The sequence below is a fragment of the Rhinolophus sinicus genome, linkage group LG12 (genome assembly GCF_036562045.2).
Source record: "Rhinolophus sinicus isolate RSC01 linkage group LG12, ASM3656204v1, whole genome shotgun sequence".
In the NCBI taxonomy this organism is placed as follows: domain Eukaryota; kingdom Metazoa; phylum Chordata; class Mammalia; order Chiroptera; family Rhinolophidae; genus Rhinolophus; species Rhinolophus sinicus.
The window spans coordinates 1,094,663-1,114,214 of NC_133761.1; the positions used below are offsets into that span (position 1 = coordinate 1,094,663).

The 19,552-nt window shown below is 61.3% G+C and overlaps 3 protein-coding genes and 1 long non-coding RNA gene across 8 annotated transcripts; 1 reads left to right on the forward strand and 3 right to left on the reverse strand.

Annotated features, from left to right (window-relative positions):
- Positions 1-34: 34 nt before the first annotated feature.
- On the reverse strand, positions 35-1,581 carry LOC141567954 (uncharacterized). The gene is made up of 3 exons (XR_012490999.1): positions 1,457-1,581; positions 890-945; positions 35-328 (listed from the first exon to the last, which is right to left on the reverse strand). It is a non-coding gene; the product is annotated as an uncharacterized LOC141567954 (long non-coding RNA).
- Positions 848-3,583, forward strand: LOC109434880 (ly6/PLAUR domain-containing protein 2). 5 transcript variants are annotated; one of them, XM_019712281.2, is made up of 4 exons: positions 848-960; positions 1,718-1,826; positions 2,914-3,033; positions 3,324-3,583. In XM_019712281.2, the coding sequence occupies exons 2-4, from the start codon at positions 1,769-1,771 to the stop codon at positions 3,512-3,514; spliced, it is 369 nt and encodes a 122-aa protein (XP_019567840.1). In that variant the 5' UTR covers positions 848-960; positions 1,718-1,768; the 3' UTR covers positions 3,515-3,583. The 5 variants fall into 5 exon arrangements, with proteins under 5 accessions (XP_019567840.1, XP_074173265.1, XP_019567839.1 ...); XM_074317164.1 differs by lacking the exon at positions 848-960 and adding an exon at positions 1,289-1,423 and having other exon boundaries at positions 1,716-1,826; XM_019712280.2 differs by lacking the exon at positions 848-960 and adding an exon at positions 1,298-1,432.
- A 2,808-nt stretch (positions 3,584-6,391) lies between these two features.
- On the reverse strand, positions 6,392-11,974 carry THEM6 (thioesterase superfamily member 6). Its single transcript, XM_019712278.2, has 2 exons — positions 9,940-11,974; positions 6,392-7,879 (listed from the first exon to the last, which is right to left on the reverse strand). The coding sequence occupies exons 1-2, from the start codon at positions 10,450-10,452 to the stop codon at positions 7,769-7,771; spliced, it is 624 nt and encodes a 207-aa protein (XP_019567837.2). The 5' UTR covers positions 10,453-11,974; the 3' UTR covers positions 6,392-7,768.
- A 1,522-nt stretch (positions 11,975-13,496) lies between these two features.
- On the reverse strand, positions 13,497-16,476 carry PSCA (prostate stem cell antigen). Its single transcript, XM_019712209.2, has 3 exons — positions 16,349-16,476; positions 14,832-14,939; positions 13,497-14,218 (listed from the first exon to the last, which is right to left on the reverse strand). Exons 1-3 carry the CDS (start codon positions 16,398-16,400, stop codon positions 14,004-14,006), a joined length of 375 nt encoding a protein of 124 aa, XP_019567768.1. The 5' UTR covers positions 16,401-16,476; the 3' UTR covers positions 13,497-14,003.
- Positions 16,477-19,552: the final 3,076 nt, after the last annotated feature.

Genomic DNA, 19,552 nt, shown 5'->3' on the forward strand with positions numbered 1-19,552 from the left:
TGGGCTCCAGGTGTGTGCTCCAGACAGAAAGTATGGGCAGGGCCTCTGCGTCTGAGGACAGGATGGATTGGGTTGTGCTGGCCCAAGGCAAAGTTATCGGCTAGACCTGCGGAGGAATGTAAGGTGTGTGTGGTGGGTGTCTGAGCCAGTTAGCTCACTTGCTTCAATGCCCGATTGCAGCCTGGCGGTGTGGCGAAGTGTGAAACCAGACGACAGGCCGCCGTTGCCTTGGCTCCCCCAGCCCTCCAGGCGACCTCTCTCGGTGAGCCAGCAGCTGGGAGCTTCTGGGCCCACATCCACCGTGCTGTCCCTGCTGGCACCTCCAGGGCTGCAGCGAGGAAAGGAAGAGCCCTCGATTCTGTCTGACAGGCTGGGGCCTGAGGGGACACTAGGTGCCCACAGCCACTCTGAGCCCCACCCAGTGCTCAGCAGACACAGGCCCTCAGTCTTGAGCGAAGACCAGGTCTCGAATGAGTTGATCCCTGGTCCCCCAGGAAAGCCTGGGGAAGGGGGTTTGCAGACAGAACTTCAGCCATGGAGGGAGGGGCGTCTGTGGCAGCAGGAAGAACAGCAGCAGAATCTGGGAGGATTTGGAGTCAGGTGGGTGCAGTGGGGTCCCGAGTGAGTCTGGGCACAGCCAAGCAAGACCAAGGCTTTGCTCGTCCGTGAGAGGCCCCAGGGCTCCATCTACAGCCCCACCTAGGGTTTGCTCTGGCAGCTGCTGTGGGGCTCGGAGGAGGGGTGACAGGGTGACTGGCAGGTACATCCTGGGAGGCTGAAGCACCTGCACAGCGTGTGTGTGTGTGTGTGTGTGTGTGTGTGTGTGTGTGTATGGGGGGGGTGGGTACGGAGGCAGTGGCTGGAGCCAGGCTTCAATCATCAGACTCACATTCACCTCTCTCCTGTCTGAGCTTTGGCCAAGGGCCTTCCCGTCCATTTCCAGACCTGCAGGGAGACCAGGTGAGCCCTGCCTGAGGGGCAGCCCCATTGGCCCCATTAGAGATGGAGGTGAACACCGGGATTAACGTCCCCAAGGCGACCCCACTCCCTCCCCACCTTTCTGTTGACCCAGCTCTCCATCCAAGACCTTTCTGTTGACCCAGCACTTTTCCCCTCTTTGTTTCCTTAAGCCTCTGAGCGTCCTGTGGCTAGATGTCCAGGCAGCAATCTGTCCCCATAACTACAAACCATGCCCCCACCCCTGTGACCACCTCAAAGGAGCTGGGAGGTAGGGCCCTGGCACCCTGGGAGCACTTGAAACCAGAGCCACTAGATCAAGAGTCGGTCCTGGAGACAGAAGTGGACACCCAAGGCAGGAGAGTGCCTGAGGGAGGCAGGAGGCGGGAGGCACCCCACCCACTGCCACTCTCTGCCAGGACGCCTGGGGGCCTGCCAGGCAGGGCAGTCCCAGATGGAGGGGAGAAGGGAGAAGGTGAAGGGTCCCAGGGGAACTTACAGCCGGAATGAGGAATCCCAAATCCTCAGAGAGAAGTCACAAGGGGAGGGGAGGGCCCCCAGCCTGCGGTTGTGGAAGACTGAGGAAGGGAGCAGGGCCCTGTGGAGAAGTACCCACAAAGGAATGCGTTGTCCAGGTGGACGAGGGAGGGGCAGGGGTGGGGGTGGGTGCACCCTCCTGTGAAAACCCAACCCCGCTAATCTGCTGGCTGACCTGTCAGTTGGGTGGCTGAGCTGGATGTTTGCTGCCCCTGCTTGCCAGGCCAAGGACAAGTGCAGAGTGGAGTGGCGGTGCAAGTGTGGGGACTGGACCATGCAGAGGACAGGGCTGGCACTGCTGGCACTGCTGCTGGCTTCCTGCAGTGAGCTCGGTGAGCGGCAAGGGATGGGGGGACAGGGAGTGGAGGAGGCGATGGTGGTCTCCCTGGTGTGGGGAGAGGGAGGAGAGTGGGTGGGACAGGACGGAAGGGGCACAAGAACAGAGGCGCCCTCACCTGAGATGGTGAGGGAAGGGGTGTGGTGTGAGGGGGCTGACCCCCAGGCCTGAGACTGTCTGGGTGGAAAGGGGTCACCAGCAAAGAACCCTGGGTGCCAGCTGGGGAACTGCCCTTCCCTGGGGGTTGTGGGGAGTGTTTTCAGCTCAGGGCAAGAATCCTGCTTCTTGGTTGGGGCCATGGTGCAGGGCAGGGTGTGGGGCAGGTCTCAGGAGGTGCTTTGGGCGGACCAGGGAAGTGCCAGGGGCTGGGGTGACCGTGGGTGGACAAGAGGGAAACAAACCAAGACATATGGAAGGGAACAAAGGTCTGAGGAAACCGGGGGAGACCTCCCAGCCTCTCAGAGGCCCCACACCCAACCAGAGAAGGAGCTGGGTGGAGTGGTCTCAGCCAGATGGTTCTGCCCATTTCCCAGAAAGGGAAACTGAGGATAGCCTGAGAGACAGACACCCAGTTGGGACAGAGGAGCCTGAGGCCTCACTGTGTGAGTGGGGTGCCTGGGCCAGTTGGACACACCTGGGCTCCATGTGGGGTGGGGCCCACCCCTGCTGGCCTGCACCCTGACCTGCCTGGGTTCCACTGGACACTGTCTTCTCCCTGCCTTTGTTAGGCAGGCCCCTGCAGGCACACCAGGCCCAGCCTGGCCCTGCACCCACCTCACCCCACTTGCCTAAACTGGAAGCCCCAGCACAGCCAGCCCTTCTGTCCTGCACTTTGTTAATGAGAACACCGAGGGGGTAACCTGCCACATCAAGTGCCTCCCCAGCACTTCCAAAGCTGCTTTGTCCCTGGCTCAGGAGCCCGTCTCCTGCGGGCACACTCTGCTTCAGGACTTTCACACTTTCGGCCAGTGGGCAGCTGTGCCCTGGGTGGCAGTGTCCCACTGAAACCTGGGCCTCCAGGACAGAGGGCTCGGAAGTGGCAGGGCCTGCCTGACTCGCCCCTTACCACTCTTCTCACCCAGTGGTGGCCCTGCAGTGCTTTACCTGTCATGAGACCAGCAGCCTGTCCAGCTGTGTCACCATCACCACCTGCAATGCCACTGAAACCATGTGCAAGGCCACAGTCCACACCCTGGAGACAGGTCAGTGGGCGCTGGGTGGGCTGAGGCCCAGGGCCAGCACTAGCGCTGCCTCCGGCCCCGTCTCCACTGGTCAGCTCGGGCCCCGGTGAGGAATCCCTGTACAGGTCACCACTGGCCCTGGTGCACAGTAGGCACTCAACCAATGTTGGTGGAAGGAAAGGAGGGGCTGAATTGTGGGGGGACTGAGACTGGCATGGGACCCCACAGTGGGTCCTGCGCCATGCGTGAGGCCAGGACCACCTGGCCAGCCTGACGCTGGTGCCCCATGACCACAGTGTATTCCTTCCTAGGGGACGCCACAGTGACCATGTCCTGTACCAGCGAGTGCGTGCCCTGGGATGTGGACAGCTTTGGCCAGACGTGGCCCGTGTTCTGCTGTGACACTGATCTATGCAATGTGGATGGGGCACCCACCCTGGGCAGCCTCCACGGCCTGGCCCTCACCCTCGCCCTCACCTCCCTCCTGAGCCTCCAACTCTAGAACCCCCCACCCCACCCCATGCAGTCCCCTCCAGCCCCGAATGCCCTTGAAGAAGCTGGCCCACTTGCACCAGGCCTCCTGGTCTCCTTTCTGGGCTCGCACCTGTCCACCGGGGTGGAAGGGGCCTCTACTTGCGTCTCTGGTGCTGTCACCATAGGCCTGTGTCCCCTGTCACCCCCTCCCCCTCCCCTTCTGTCCAGTCTCCTGGGCCCTGTGCAGCTGTCTCTCCTCACGCCTATCACTGTCCCCATCTGTCTCCCACCGTCTCCCTGTGGTGAGGACAGTCACTGGGCCTGGGACACCCACACAGACCAGGAAACACTCTGCATTCCGGCCCTCAGAGGCTGGAGACCTGACGGGCGGGGCAAGAAGTGGGACCCCATGTGCAGAGGGAGCACCCCCCTACCAGGGCCAGGTCATGGGTGGCTTCTCAGGGGAGGGGACATTAGGACAGGGCCTTGAATGGCAGAGACTCGTTAGGTAGAGGGGGACGTGCCAGGCCAGGCAGAAGGGCAGTCCGGACAGGCCAGGGGTGACCCAGGATCTGGGCTGGCACCATGAAGTACCCCCGCTGTCACCTGGCCCCTAGGCCTTACCCTGTGGTCATGCTTGTGGTGATATAGTCCCCTTGTGTCATGTGGCAGAAGGTGCTGAGAGGCTGACGGGACGTCCGTGAGCGTCCACTACCTGCCTTCTCCAGGCTGAAGTCCACGTGGGCCCTGCTCCAAGTGCCCAGGGAAACCCAAGCTCCAGTGCAGAGGGGACCCTCACTCCACCTTGGACTTGGGCCAGCACCAAACCCTCCAGACCATTTCCCCAGTCACCTGTCCAACCCGCCCCTTGTCCCCAGGGGGCTGCCTGGGCCTGTGTCTGGGTTGACTAGGCACACATATGCACATATGTACATGGTCCTATACGGAACTAGAAACACAGCAGGAGAACCAGCCCTCCGGGAGGGCAGGAGACAGGCCCCAGCTTGACCAGATTCCTTGGCAAGGGCCTTTGTCCACTCTGAGACCAGCCCTCTGCCACGCCCTGTTCTGGCAACTTCGCTGGGCCCCTGGGAGAGTTTGCTTTCTGGATCCTGGGAGGGGCACCCCACATTTCCAGCCATGGTGAACCAGGGCTGGGTAGCCTTCTACAGAGCAGGGACCCGCAGCCCACAGCCCCTGAGTCCAGAGCCCCCTTCCTGTCAGTTATCACCCCCTCCATGGATTTCCTGCTCCTTGACGAGGGGCAGCCACCAGGACCTGAAGCAGGTCTCTCCTGGGGCGAGGGACTCATGGCCGGGCACCACTGACACCCCCCCCAGTGGGAGGAGACTGGTGGCCTAGGAGGCCCCAGCAACCTGTGGGCAAGACCTGCAGTCTGAAGGGTTCTGTGGCCCTGAGCCAACTCCCAAGCAGGGCCGAACCTTCACAGCCCAGTGACCTCCACCACCAGCCCGAGTACACCCATGTGTCCAGCACACTGACAGCATAGCACGGCCACCATCCGCCTGGAGAGGACAGATCAAGGGCAGGTGACTGAGAATTCAAGTGCCGCCTTTGATTATCCTGTCTGAGGCTGTGACTGAGCTTTGGGCAAGGGTGTGGACGCTGTCCCCAGTCACCCAGCACACTCCTCACCTGGCAATGTGGGGTCACTAGGCCTTCGAGCCTCCACAGACACACACAGGGAAGGCTGTGCCCCCTCCCGGCCACTGCTCCCACATGGGGCACCCTCCCTGCCAACCATGGCCTCTGAGGTCTTCCGCTCCTGACATGGGCAGCGGCCCTACTGGGCAGCCCCCCCTCACAGTACCATGTTTCCCATCCTTGCACCCAGACCAGCCTGTCTTGGCACGCCCACCCACGTCACCACCGCTCCATGTCTACCTCCACTGTGACCCCCTTGCTAGGTTCCACAGCTGCCCTTGGGTACACGATCCTCTGCCTGGTTTAGACATGAAAGGAAGTGGTCAGAGTGGCTCGTGAGCACTGCCAGCCACACAGGATGCAGGAGGTTGGGGAAGCCAGGACCCGCTCCTTTGATCAAGCTCCCGCCCGATGTTCCCTGGCTCCCGCGGGTCCTGGGCACCTTCGTGGACCAAGCCTCTGAAGGGCCTCCCCTGCTGCCATGGCCACACCGCCACATGGGGCCCAACTGATCTGCAGTCACCACTCTCGCCCTTTGCACACAAAAAGCTCCTTTTGTTTCCTTGCAACCTTCCCGCAGTCCCATACAAGTTGCCTCAGCCCACAAGGCCAGGTCACTTCTGCCCTCAGGCTGCAAACCACGGACGTGCCACTCAACCTTGGCCAGGCCACGCCGCCCCTCCAGCCCCACTTCTCCATTGCTGAATACCTGTTGCAAACCCAACTGTTTCCAACCGCCCGCTCTTTCCCAAGCCTGCAGAGCTGGGCCCTCCGGGGCAGGTGGTCACAGCATGGCCCACACCCCATCACTCACTTGCTTTATGTCCTGGGGGGTCCCACCTCCCTGCCTTCTTCAAGGGGCCTGCAGAACAGCCCCTATCCTTGATCCCAACTCCCCCAACCCCACCAGGAGTCTGGAAGCCCAGACTGGGGGTGACCTCCCAAGCACTCCTGAGGATCACGGACTCGACCCTGGGAATGAACTGGAAACCTGGGCCAGGCATCTATGGACAGGACGGCAAGGCTCAAGAGCTGGGGATGAGGAGCGGGCCAGGAGCTGGAAGGGGGTTGGGGCAACCCACGTTCTGTGGAATGGGGACAAGTCCTGCCCTGCCATCCTGGTCCCTAAGTTCACAGGAGCTCAAGTCTGGACTGCCCCCCATGCCAGAACACACTCCCGTGAGTGTCTGCTGCTTCCCTGGGGGCCAGGGCTTCAAAATGAGGTCTTCCCCACGCACACTCACATTTAAGACCCTTTAATCTTGGGCTTTCTTTAAATAAAACAGCAACACTACAGCTTTCCCATTGTGGCTTAAGGCAGACGGCAGCGTGGAGTCGGGCGTTGCTGTGCTCCTGGCCAGCTGGTGGCTGGCTTCCTGGAAGGGCGGCAAGGAGGCAGTTCCGGGCTCCAGCTGCTCTGGCCTGCCCTGTGGGCCGGTGGGGCAGGTACAGGGGCACAAGCAAGTGGCCACACACATGCGTGGCAGCAGTCACATAATCAAGGCTCTGACCCCAGTGTCCCCTGCTAGCCAGGGAGCTGAAGCCATTGTGCAGAGCCCAGGCTGGGGCCTCCTTGCTCAGTGGCTCTGGGCCAGAGCCTGGCTCTGCAGGCCTCCCTTTCCCCAGCTCGAAGGAGAGGGATTAGGCTGGAGCGGGCGAATGCGGCCAGTGACTCCATCAGGCAGCCCTGAGAGCAGCTGCCAGGACAGGCCACTGGAGCAAAGCCAAGAAGACCTCTGCCCAGCCCCAGCCCATCTAGAGAGGAAGCCCCTCAGAGCAGGAAGCAAAAACTCTGCAGCAAGACAGGATGTCAGGCAGACAGCCCAGCGGGAGGGTCAGAGGGGGCAGGATCCCACCCACGGTCACACAGCATAGCCCTATGGGCACTGAGGGATGCAGAGGCGATGGTGGGGTGCAGAGAGCACCCCGGCAGAATCCCACTCCCTCCTTGGCATCAAGTCCTGCCTAGGACACCCCTAGCCACGGGAAGCTCACCACCTCCATAGAAACCCTGTGCCATCTGATCTACACACACGCTCCAGCCATGAGTTTTGGCTGCAGGCCGTCCCAACCCCAGGGAGGCCGAAGGCAGCCAGGCCTCCCTCCTAGGCACCCTTCTGTTGGCCTGGCCTCTGACCTTCCAGACTCCACCCAGGGTCTGCCCCTCCCTCGCCAGCACAGAGGAATCTGCCTTGAGATGCTGGCAGTTCCTTGCTAAATCAAGCCCCCGCCCTGCCCCAAAGATGGCTCTGGCGTCACCACTGGCACTTCCAACACAGCTCCAGCTGCAGGCTCTGGTGCTCAGGGTGGCTCTAGATGGTCCCTGTTCTCCAAGCACTCTACACGTGGGCCCCCCACTTTTCCCATCATCTCCACCCTGAGGACAGATAGATCAGGGTGCCCATCCCATGCTCAGGGCAGGGAGGGCCAGAGGGGCACCACTAATGGGGAAGGGGGAGGGAGGCCGAGCAGGGGAAGGGGGCTGAGTTGTCACAGGGCCACTCCAGCTGGGAAAGAGCCCCGCCTGGTCAGCCCATTCTGCACTCTCTGCCCCCTGGCAGGAGGGGCTGGGTGGGCAACTGCCCCCAGGTCAAGGCTGGCAGGCAGGGAGTGGTGGTCACTGGTTCTTGGCAGCGTCGACCCCACTCTCAGCCCGGAGCAGCCGGCTGCTGGCCTTGTTGTAGGCAATCCAGAGCAGCAGGTCTTCAGGCAGGTCAGGGGGCTCCACCTGCAGTGGGGAGAGGAGGGTGAGGCTCCCACGGGCCCCCCACTGCCATGGGGACCCAGCAAGGCTGCTGCTCCCTTGTCCGAAGGCCAATCCCCAGCCCCAGGCGCCCCCACCCTCCTGGGCCCAGTGTTTACACTTCCCCACCCTAGCTCTCAAGATGTCACCCTCCTTTATCTGGCCTATCTCCCCTACAGAGCCACCCTGAGCCCTCCGTGTAGCCCCAGAACCCAGGTAAAAACCCTCTGAGGCCAGCTGGTTGGAGAGCGGTGACAGGTGATGGGGGACCCAGAGGAGCTAGGGGCCTGTGGAGTCAAGACTTAGTAGGGGGTACAGGGGTAGCGAGGCGGCCATCAGAGCTGCTTTGCTGGGAGAGCACTGGACAGAGGCTTGGTGAGCCCCTCTCTTTCTGGACTTGCCCCCAGGTCAGCTCTGGGCCTGACCATGGTATTCCCGCCCCTGCCCGCTCAGCCACACCAGCCGCCTGCCTGCATGCTGGGCCACCATTTGTGATGAAGTGGCAGGTGAGACGCTGGGCTCTGCCTGAGGGGTCAGAGGCCTTGCAGACGGGCTTTGGGAGTTCCCAGGGTTGAGGGGAAAGCCCCAGGTGAACGCCCACCCACCCAGGCATTGAGGAGACCAGGCAGAGGTGATCGGAGCTGGAGCCCCAGCCTTCCCTGAAGACAAGGGAGCTGCCCCCATCACAGGGCATGTCCAGGCCAGGAGCACTCTCCTCCCAGCCCAGCTGTTCCCCTAAGGCCACCCTGCCCCACACCAGCCTTTCAGCACGTGGGACTCAGCCCGCCCCAAACAAAACCCGAGACTCCATCTGGGACTCCCTCCCAGAGGCTCAGGCTAGAAACCCAGGCAACTCCCGGCTATCCCCTGGCCCTCCAGTGTCTGGCTGGGTGTTCTTGGGCTGTCCCTCCCCTGCTGTGTGGTCAACCCCCTTATCCCTCACGAGGACCTGACCTATCAGTCCAAGAGACCCTCCCTCGCAGCAAAGCTGCCTTGGTTCCCCTCTGTTCTTCCTCTGTTCCCAGCTCTCAGCCCATCGATTTAAACTTCGATGGCAGTCACTGCCCCAGTCTTGGCCTCCTGACACATGAAAGGACACTCAGAGCATCTCTGTCCCTAAAGGGGTGGGGGGAAGGTCCAGGCCCTTTAACCAGGGAGCTGTGCCTATGGCCTGCCGTGCAGCGTCAAGCAGTTCCCATCACCTCTGAACCTCAGTTTCCCCAACTCTGATACGGGGAAAGGCTGGCTCCTCCCAATTAAAGTGAGGCTGTGTTCCTCCTCTGCTCAGGAGGTGCCTGTCCATGGACAGAGGACAGTGCCTGCCTGTGGGCATTGAGGGGTCGGGACAGGCCCTGGCTTGGGCATGGAAGCTCCCGGCATGTTTTCAGGAACCCGCCCTGGCAACCACTGCGGCAGCAATGCCGTGGCCATCCCCAGGGCCTGGTTGCCATGCTGCAGTAGCCAGCTGTGCTATGCTGGGAGGGGCCTTGAGCCCCAGGTGGCACTGTGGCCTCTCTTCAACTGGAAAAAGAAAAGCAAACCCAGGTGATGGTGACCCAGCCTCTCAGCTGTAAGCTGTGTTAACAGGGGTCTCAGGTTCTTAAGAACTCCCAGCAATCTCCTTTTACTGGCACCCTCCCACACACATACACTATGTTCAGAACCAAGGACCAGAGAGGGTGGCTCCACACTCCAGGCCACACAGCAGTGCCAGGACTTAGACTACTGGGAGAGACCTGGTCTGGGGTTCCTTATTCTGGAAAAGGTGGCCTGTGGGGCATAGACCCTTGACGGGCCAGGTTAAGAAGCGGCAGGAGGGGAGCATGCAAAGTCCAGTTATGGAGAGTTGATTCGGGGACCCTAGGAGCTCCCAAGAAGAAGTCATCAGTTTAGGAGGCCCCGGGCCCAAAGGAAAGGTCTGGAATGGTACGCGGTACTCGGTAGCACTGCAAGGGAGTGGGCCTTTTCCAGGGGAGGGGGCAAAGACCAGGAGTCCTCGGGACCCCGCGGCGGGGGTGCATCCATGGCGGGGGGAGGGCGCTCACCCTGCGCTTGCACAGATGCTGCACGACTCGCTCCGGTGAGGTGCCCAGCACGTGCTGGCTGGAGCGCAGCAGAGCGCACACGAAGCCGTCGCGCCTGCTGATAAAGCGCGCCTCCAAGTAGAAGGCGCGGTCGTCCCAGCCCAGTAGGCGGGTGCGCACTTCGAAGGCCTCGAGCAGGCGTAGCGAGCGGCGGTAGCGCGCGCACGAGGCGGCCAGCACAGCGCGCGCCCCCAGTGCGCGTAGCGCCCCGAGCACGCCGCAGCGGGCCAGGTGCGCGGCGCGCGCCACATCAGCCTCGCGCAGGTAGCGCGCGTTGTTCATGTGCAGCAGCAGGTCCAAATCCGAAGGCAGCACGCGTCCGGCATAGCGCGACTCGGCTAACAGGTCTAGAAGGCGCGGCTGCAGCAGGCGCGCGCGCAGCATGGCGCACGGCACACGCACCAGGTACCATCCGTCCAGCAGCGCAAAGTAGGCGAGCGCCAGGGTCAGCAAAGCCACGAGCAGTCCCGGCATTGCGACAGACCCGTGACGCCTGTACCAGCCGGTGCACGCTGCGCTGCTGCCGGTCAGCCCCGGAACCCGCGAGCGCAGCACGGCCGGAGCGAACCACCTCCCGAAGCCGGCAGAGGGGGTAATGCGTCTGCGGCCGCTGTAGGCGTTTCTCAGCCTCGGGTTCCCCTCCTCCCTCAGTGGTCCGTCCCGCCCCGCCGCCGGCGCGGCTTTGGCTTTCCCCTGGCGGGCTGGGCAGAGGACCGCGCTCGGAGCGCCACAGCGGCATCTGGCGGTCTCACTCCGCGTTGCAGGCGCAGGAGCGCCCGGGGTCGTCCACAGTCTCCACCCTCGCTAGGAGCGTAAGCCCCTGGCGTCTCCCCTGGCCTTTGAAGACTCGGACTGGCCCTGGAGATTCAGGCCCTGATCTGAGCGGAGTCCCAGGCGGGACTTTGTAAGAGAAATGGACACAGCGGGTCCCCTGGGGCGCTGCTTGGAGACTCTACTGGAAACCGACCCTCCTCTGCTCCTGAACCTGCAGAGCTCTCCACTTCCGCAGGGCCATAGCCCTAAAGCATATGCGGCAGATCTGGGACGCGTCACAGGCTGACCCCAATACGCCTTTTCAGTCCCAGCCTGTAGCCTCATTACTCCTCCCCACCCACACCCACCCCTACCCCGCAAAGATCCCGATCACCTCAAGCTCACCCCCAAACATTCCCAGCCTTTGCCCCTTTAGAAACCGGAGCAAATAACGTGTGGGGTGGAGGAGGTAGGCGGCGAATGTCAATGACTCAGCAGGAGATCAAAGGTGCCTTGAACTTGGGACTCGGCCCAGCGGACAGTCGCACATACTCGGATGTCCTGTCCCTCTTCTCGACGAGACTGGGGAGGGAAAGCCCAGAGAAGGCCAGGCCAGCTCTTCCGGCTGGCCCCCAGGGCTCTCAAACAACAGCGTTTGCAGGGACCCGGGAGGCGGCCTCCTTTAGTCCGGCTGGAGTCCGGGAGTGGGTGCCGTGGTGGTGAAGGAGCTCCTGGGTGCTTGCTGTGAGGTCCGGGCATCTCTGAGACGCATCCAGTGGCATCTGGGCTTTAGTCCAGTGCACACCGGGCCTGGGCTCAGGCAGCAGGGTTCTTGACCTTCTTAAAGGGCGAGCTCAGTCTCCCAGGCAGCCCCGTTCCACAGTCCCAGGCTGGGGCTGGGCAGCTGCATGGAACTCAGGCAGACACTGAGTTCTTTGCTTTTCTGAATTTGGTTCTGGGGCCAGCAGCTGGGCAGAGTGGGATTTAGGTTTTCCTGAGTCCCCGGATCTGCTTGCCCACCTCCAGGGACAGGGAGCTCAGTTCCTGGCCAGGCAGGTTCAGCTGCGCTAAGATAGGCCTTTCCCACACTGCTCACACTTGTCTGTAATGCTCTGCGGTCACGGCTTGGCTCTGACTTGGCCATCTGGAATGGGAACTGGAAGGACATGTCCGTCTCTGTCCACCTTGGCCTCTGCTCTGAGAATGCAGCCTCTCAGTCACCCACCTTGTCCCACCTTCCCGGGGAGGGGCCTGCAGCTGGAGGCCTGGTTCTGGAGAGGCCAGCGAAGGCGGGGTAATGAGGATCCAGAAGGGAGCTTACAAGGCCCTGGGCCTGCCTCGCAGCCTGTGCTCCACCCCCCTGCTTCCTTCTCAGCTTCTGCTGTCCAGGCTGCCCCCAACACACACACACACACACACACACACACACACACACACACACACCATGCACACACTGTTCCCTCTGCCAGGGGACCTTCCTGGCTTAGAGTATCTGAGCTCCAGGAACCAAGCTCTAGCCTTGGGCCCCAGGTCCTGTGCCAGATCCTGGCTGATAGGCCTGAAGCTCTGCCTGGGGGCCCCCAGAAAGCAAAGGCCAAGCCAGGTCTGTATGCTGAACGTGCCCTGGGCCCCAGAGGGGCTAGCCTTGGAGAGGCGGGAACCCAGAGTCTCCCTATGGGAGCCGGGCAGGCTGGGTGAGCCCCAGAGTATGCAGAGGGTGGTGCGTGGGCGGGGAGTGTCAACACTCGGAGTCAGTCGGGTCCTAGCATGGAGAAGTCTAACTTTCTAGCTTCCTGATTTCCTGGTGTTGCTACCCACGGACCCGTGTCCAAGAGGAAGGTGGCAAACCGCCTGCGGACCCACCTAAAGGAGGATGCTGGGCTGCGAGGGGCTCCCTGGGCCTCTGGCCTGGATGTGTTGGTCAGCATCCAGACCCCACCTCACCTCCAGCCCGGAGCTCCAGGACTTGGGTTCTCACCCTGCCTTACCCACCACTCAGTACGTGACAGGGGCCAGAAGTGCACTCCTGTGCAGGTCCCCACACTGGCACAGGCTGCCCTCCCTCAGCCCTGGCGCCCTGGGCGCAGGGAGACAGGCTGTTTTCAGAGGGGCTTCTGAAGCATGAAAAGGTGTCCGCCTGGAGATTCCCCCGGATTCCACGTGCATGGCCTGCTGGCCCCGGGCCCACAGTTACCCCGGAAGGAGCCCCAGGAGGTGTGATGGACCTTGGTGAGGTGTTGGGGGAGGCCAGCCGGTCACTGGGGACCCTTTTGTATTGTTTGAATTTCTCACTGTAGGTGTGGAACACTTAAAACCAACAAAATAAAATATATAAGTAACAGAGGGAATGTCCTCAAGCTGAAGGGAGGGCAAGGAGAGGGGGCGGCTGGCTCTCTCACAGTAGCAACCCCTCCCACCAGCACTTCTTTACTAGGTGTAGTCTCTGGGCCAATCCTCATGGCAGTGAGGGCCCACAGGTGAGTACCTGAGGCTCAGAGAGGTTGAGCAACTTGGTCAAGGCCACACAGTGAGAGCTGGGAGTCCCCAGGGATGCTGTCCTGACTTCCACCACAATGTCTTCCCTTCCAGGTGTCAGACATTTACTCCTGCCCAGGCCAGAGTTCCACCCCATGTGGCTACAGCCACCAAGGTGGACCCAGGTGACAACCCAACACAGCCCTGGAGCCCAACCCTCGCTCGGACCTGAGGGCGTGCAAGGACAGAGGCTCTCTGCAACTAAACCAAGAAGTCTTTATTATGGGTGTCCTGTGCGCTGGGGTGGCTGCACGTGGTGGTGGGGAGATGGCCCTGCTCTAGGCTGTATGTATCTCTTGGGGCACCTGGGACCTCACACCCCTGCCCCCAATTGTACTTGGTCCATTTCATCTCAGTCTTTGCAGGGACCCTCCTGAGTGCTTCCTTCATGCTGGGTACAGGGGACAACACAGGTAGGACCTGGCTCAGCTTGTGGAGGGGACAGACAGGCAAGGCTTCCTGGAGGAAGAGGTGCCTGAGTGAGGGTTAAAGGGTGGGTTGGAATATAGGGCAGTGGAAACAGCAGCCAGAGGCCCAGGAGCCAGACAAGCCATATTCAGGAAGTTCCGTATCACTGGAGCCCAGGCTGCAGGGCAGTGGGCGCAGGCAGGAGTCGGAGGGAGCCTGGGAGGGCTGGAAAGGACCGAGGGCGTGGTCAGGGTTCAGGAAGGGCCTTGACTGGGCCGGTGTGTGTGAGGAGTGCCCCACCGTGAGCCACAGCGGGGTCCTCCTGGAGCCTACAGCTGGCTGGGTCCCCAGAGCAGCAGGCTGAGGACAGTGGCAAGCAGCCCCAGGGTGACGACAGCCGGCTGCGGGGCATGGGCCCCGTTGGCATTGCACAGGTCAGTGGAGCAGCACGTGATGTTCTTGCTGCTCACGTAGTAGTTCTGCGAGTCCTCCTTGCAGTGTGAGCTACAGCCCTTGCTGATGATGGTCAGGACGCCAATAGCACCTGGCAACGGGGGACCACCGGGCTGGGGCTGGTCCTGGGCACTCACCCACCTGGCCTCGCCCCAGCCCGCATCCCCCCCTCTAACTAAAACTCTACATCACCCTGGCTCAGCCTCAAGGTGGCAAGCAGTGTGAGGGCAGGGACCTGGTCTCATCCACGTCCCCATGCCCAGGGCAGCCAGACCTGTGGAATGATTGAGTAAATGCGGGAATGGATGGATGAGTGATGGATGGATGGGTGGATGGATGGATGGATGGATGGGTGGGGGGAAGAATAGCTAAATGGATTAGTGAGTAAGCAATGGATAAGGGAGTGTGTGAATGGATGAGTAATGGAGGGGGAATGGGGGGATGGGTGGATGGGAAGCTGAGCACCTAGCTCTATGTCTATGTGTGGATAGATGAACAGGTGGGCAGATGAACAGGTGGACAGAAGGATGCACAGTGCAGTTCAGTGGCAGAGACCCAAGCCCAGGTTCTTTGAATTCCTGCTGGTGGACACAAGCCGCAGGGCGTCTAAGGGGATGGCACACAGGGTAGGGCAGGCCCACATCCAGCCCAGGGGACTCTGGGCAGGGTGACCAGGAAGACGAGGGGACAGCAGGGTCACTCACTGATGCGCTCAGTCCAGCACTCGGTCTCCGAGAGGGTGCAGTTCTGCACATGCTGGCAGTCCGCGTTGCTCACCTGGGACTTGCAGGAGTAGCACTGCAGGCCGGTGCCTGCGGGGAGGAGGGGCTCAGAGGCTGCCTGGTTTATGCTCCCAGTGGTGGGAGGAGCAGCCTCATTTTCTCACCTGCCACAGGACAGGGACAGCGACAGAGTGCTGTCAGGTGCCCTCCAGGAGCTGGGAACATGGAGGAGCACAAGAGCCCGTCCCACCCCTCACCTGGGTGCCCCTCACCTGGGTGCCCCTCACCTGGGTGCCCCTCACCTGGGTGCCCCTCACCTGGATGCCCCTCACCTGGGTGCCCCTCATCAGGAGGGAATGGCCATGAATCCAAATCCACCCACATGGCCTCTCTGCCCACCTCCTGTCACAGCACCTGGAATCCACCTTTAGTGCCCAGCCCATCCTGTAGGATTTTAAAGCTCTGACAAAATGCCCATGCTCCTTAGAGGGAAGGGGCCAGCAAACCCCATGTGGGTCCTGGCTGACCCCACCTGGCAGTGGCCTGCTGGACTCCGGGCCCTTCCCAGAACGGCACATGCCTCCAGGCATCAACGCCCTCCCGGCCTTGTCCCCAACAGCCTGTGCAAGCCCAGCCCGGCCTCCCAGCCCCTTCCAGCCCTCCCCCCCACCGGTGCTGTGAGATCATGGGTGGGCCCCCTGGGTCCTGTTCCATCCCTCGAGGTAGTGTCTCCAGCTGTCATGATGGTTGTCTCCTCTGGTCAAAACGATGATGCAGCTGGGATGTAAGGCACCCCAAGTGCAGACAGGCCCCATGCTGCTCGTCACTACACAGGCCAAACTCCAGCGGCCTCGGGGCCACTGTCATGATCCCCACTTTCCAGTAGAGAAGCTAAGGCTCTGAGTGGTTCCGTTACCACCCAGGGACGCTGGGCCAGGAGAGAACGAGCCAGGCCTGGAGTCCAGCCTGCAGCAGCTTAGGCCCCCACCCTCCCTATGGGACCCAGCTGTCTGCAGCAGCCCAGACGGGCTGGGGAGCAGGATCGAGTGCTCTCAGGACAGCTCCCTCCCTTATTTCAGTCTTCCCACCTTCCCTCTGTGGTGTTTCTTCACTTGAGGCTTTGTGTCCTTGTGCCTCCCACCTACCCTGAAGTCTCTGTGTGCTTCCGTCTGTCTGTCTGCCCCTCTAGGAGCTTAGCCCTGCCCCACAGTGGTGAAGGGGAGAAAACAGGCTGCCAGGCCAGCCTGTCTCAGGAGACAGCTCGGGGCAATGGCCGGGTGAGTGGTTTCTGCATCTGGGCTGTACTAAGAGCTGCCCCGGAGGGCACATGGTCCGGATGAAAGCCCCTCCTTCCGGCTGCCGCCTCCCTTCCTTCCACATGACCTCCCTTCTCCCTATCCCCCCACCCTCCTCTTCTTTCTGCCCCTCTGGCCTCCCTCCAGTGCTCCCACCCCAGCCCTGCTCCCCTGGCCCTGCCCTGTGGCTGGCTGGGGTCTCACCTGGCTGCAGGGCCAAGCCAGCAGCCAGCAGGATGAAGAGGACAGCTTTCATGGTCACAGGCAGGCAATGGTGGAGGGGACCTCAGAGCGGCTTTATATCACTTCAGCTGGAAAGGGGGAGGCTCCACTGCCCACTGTCAACATGGTTAGGTTTCCTGGGGCCAGCAGGGCCTGGGCAGGGCGGATCCCAAAGTCCCACTGCCCCACCAGGCTGTCCCCTCCCACTCCCTGTGCCTTTCTTTCTGCTTCCTGAAGGCAGGGCCTGCTCGGGGCAGGGACCACTCTCCGCACACTCAGCCATTTCTCAGCTGTCCTCAGGATGAGGCCCCAGACTCGACCTCCACCCATGTCAGAGCGGGCAGTGTGGCCGGAGAAGGGAGACCAGTTCCTTGAGATGCATTCACTCCTTTAGTCTTCCAGTAAAGGTTGAAAGGTGCCTCCCTCACTCAGCCCCGCTGCGCTTTGTGCAAGAGCAGCACTGGGGCTCACTGCCCCGAGGTGGGTGACAGGCCTTCATCAGATGTCACAGATGTATCAGTGTGTATCGAGGTGTGAGCTGCAGAGAGGGTGCCACAGGCTGGGATTGTTCTGGGAAGTGTCCTGGAAGCTGATGGGGCGTGGGCACAGCCACGGCACACAGGTGTGAAGTGTCAGGTGTGCACAGGCCAGGCCTGGGCCTTAACCCTCGTGACCTTCCAATCCCTACACGACCCACACGACGTGGAACTTCAGCTACAAAGGCGTGAGGAAGTGCAGTGCCAGGGGCCTCGGCAGCAGGAGGTGGAAGGGGCTTGGCTCTGGGCTGGACAGTCTCTGCCTGGACCCCAGACTCACTCTCCACCCTGCTTTGTGTCCTGGGGTCCACAGGGCTCCCACTGGCTGGTGAGTACAAGGCTGAGGTCCAGTGGTCAGGTCATCCCTGACTCCTGGGGTGCGGTGAAGTGGCTGCGTCACACAGGCTCTGGCCAGCCTCTGGTGATAAACTGTTACTTCCTCTCTTCTGTCCCTCTAAGCCCAGGAGGCCAGCGGCTTCCTGCTGCTGTTGACCTGGTGGCCTTAGTGGTCCCCGTTGTCCTCTCAACCTGTCCCCCTTTTGTAAACAGTCTCCCCATGACTCCTTAGAGCATCTGGGCCTGTGCTGGTGGGTACAGGCCACGCCCACTGCCTGCCAGCCAAGTGCTTGTCTGGGGGGCAACAGGCCCCTCCCACCTGAAGGTCAGCTGCTCTGACCTTCATCTTCTCCTTGATTTAACCCTGGAAAAGGACCCTGGGGCCTGTTGGAGGGATGAGGATGTTGATGGGTGAACGCTGGGGAAATCAGCTCCAGCTCAATCTGCCTGGGCAGGGGCGGGAGGCCAAGGGGCTGATGGATCCCTCTCAGTGTGGGGCAGCTCCCGTCTTCTCACCTGGAGTCCTGGATCAAGAAGCCATGGTGGTGTGGGCCAGGGGGACCCGAGACCCAGACCCTGGGACTCGTAACACCTGCGGTCTCCCCTGCCCAGCTGCCTGCCACCTACCAGGCTGCGCTATTTCCAGTGGCGATTGGCTCCCCTTTGGCAGGTGGGGACCCTGGGGCTCAGAGAGGACCAGAAACTTGCTGAAGTGTGGCCCTTCCCCCAGGGCACCTTTCTCACCCACTCTGCTCACCAGAACTTTCTCTAAACACCCCACTCCAGGCCAGTCCCATAAGCTCAGGTGACTCACACAGTAAGTAAAATGTGACTTCAGTGTTTCTGTGTGCGGCTGCCTGCCTGTCTGCCCCCGCCACACACACCTAGTTCCCACCCATGGGACTATGGGTGCTCTTGCCTGGAGCCTTTTTTATCTGTCCAGTTCCTAGCACCGGCCTGGAACATTCCTCCCTCAAATATTGACAGGTGTAAATGTTTGTTGATCTGATTTGATATGAAGTGATTACACGAAGGCAGTAGTTCTCAAATGGGGGTGCTTTTGTACCCCAGGGGTCATTTAACAAGCCAGGAGACATTTCCCCACTGAGGGGTTGTTCCCACTGAGGGTGCAACTGGCTCCCAGGAGCCCCAGGCCCAGAATGTTGCTATAGGACCCCCCACAGGACCATCCAGCTCCAGGGCCAGGCACAGTCACAGAGCAGGAGCCTTGCCCTAGCTGTCCCAGTGGGTGTGGAGGGGAGCGTGTGAAACCCAAACGCATGAGGAACTAGGGAACACTGTCTGCAGGGCTTGGGACTTGCTGGGACCCGCCACCCTACACTAGTTCCACTGCTGTATCTGGAAGCACACACATTCACTCACAGCTGGAAGGGAACCAGCCTCAGGGAGAATTGGACCTGGCCCTCGAGTCTCACCCACATCTGATGTAGGTGGCACTAGATGAGGCTTCAAGGAGACTCACCCTTAGCAACCCTCCTTCATTCTGCTCTGTGGTTCCCTCCCAGGCCTCCAGATTTTCGTTTTCTCTTGGCCCTCCACTTACTTCCCAACCCCCATGGGCCCAAACCGTCAGGTTCCCTGGAGACCTGCCTGTTTCCATAACCCTGGCTTCCAGCTCCTACCAGGATGTGAAGTGGACCGGGTAGGACCAGCAGCGGGACCAGGCCTCGGGGGGTCATGCTCTGCTGGGAGCAGATTCCACCCCACAGGGGTCCTTGACAATAGACCACTACTACTCCTGGGGCTGCCACACAGTCTCACACTTGAACTGGGTCCCCTCTCTGCCAGCAGGACATGGGCTTTACAAGCTCCCTCAGCTGGGAGACCCCTCCTTACTGAGACTCGTCACTCCAAGACCCTCCCCCGAGGGGCTGGCTGGTGAAGTGTGCCCGTCTGCGGCCTCCAAAGCCTGGGGGAGGGGCTCTTCTGGGTCCAGCACCACTTCCAGGCGAAGGTCTGCAGGCAGAGGGACAAGAGTGCTAGGCCCCAGAGGACACTAGTGGACGCTCTTCTTTGTCCTCTTTCTGACCCCTCCCTCTGTGCCAGAGTGGACTCAGTCCTTGAGGCAATGTTCAAGGGTCCCAGAGTGACGGCAGGAGTATCTCAGCATCGACGAAAAAACCTCCAGCCTAAGAGAAAGCTTGTAAGAGTTTCTTTGAGTCAAACTGATGGCAATTGCCGGGAAGCAGAATCTCAATGGACTGAGAAAATGCTCCGCAAGACGGCGGTTTGCAGCTTATTTTATATGTAGAATCAAAGGAGGAGGGTTACATGAAATCCACTGGTGGTAGAT

Excerpts from the sequence above, each read along its gene's own strand:
- PSCA (XM_019712209.2), bottom strand. The coding sequence starts at position 16,400 with ATGAAAGCTGTCCTCTTCATCCTGCTGGCTGCTGGCTTGGCCCTGCAG. Across the intron at positions 14,940-16,348 it reads TGGCTTGGCCCTGCAGCCAG|GCACCGGCCTGCAGTGCTAC; the intron begins GTGAGACCCCAG and ends TCCTCCCCGCAG. Across the intron at positions 14,219-14,831 it reads GTGCTGGACTGAGCGCATCA|GTGCTATTGGCGTCCTGACC; the intron begins GTGAGTGACCCT and ends CCCCGTTGCCAG.
- THEM6 (XM_019712278.2), bottom strand. The coding sequence starts at position 10,452 with ATGCCGGGACTGCTCGTGGCTTTGCTGACCCTGGCGCTCGCCTACTTT. Across the intron at positions 7,880-9,939 it reads AGCATCTGTGCAAGCGCAGG|GTGGAGCCCCCTGACCTGCC; the intron begins GTGAGCGCCCTC and ends TCCCCACTGCAG.
- LOC109434880 (XM_019712279.2), top strand. The coding sequence starts at position 1,694 with ATGTTTGCTGCCCCTGCTTGCCAGGCCAAGGACAAGTGCAGAGTGGAG. Across the intron at positions 1,827-2,913 it reads GGCTTCCTGCAGTGAGCTCG|TGGTGGCCCTGCAGTGCTTT; the intron begins GTGAGCGGCAAG and ends CTTCTCACCCAG. Across the intron at positions 3,034-3,323 it reads AGTCCACACCCTGGAGACAG|GGGACGCCACAGTGACCATG; the intron begins GTCAGTGGGCGC and ends ATTCCTTCCTAG.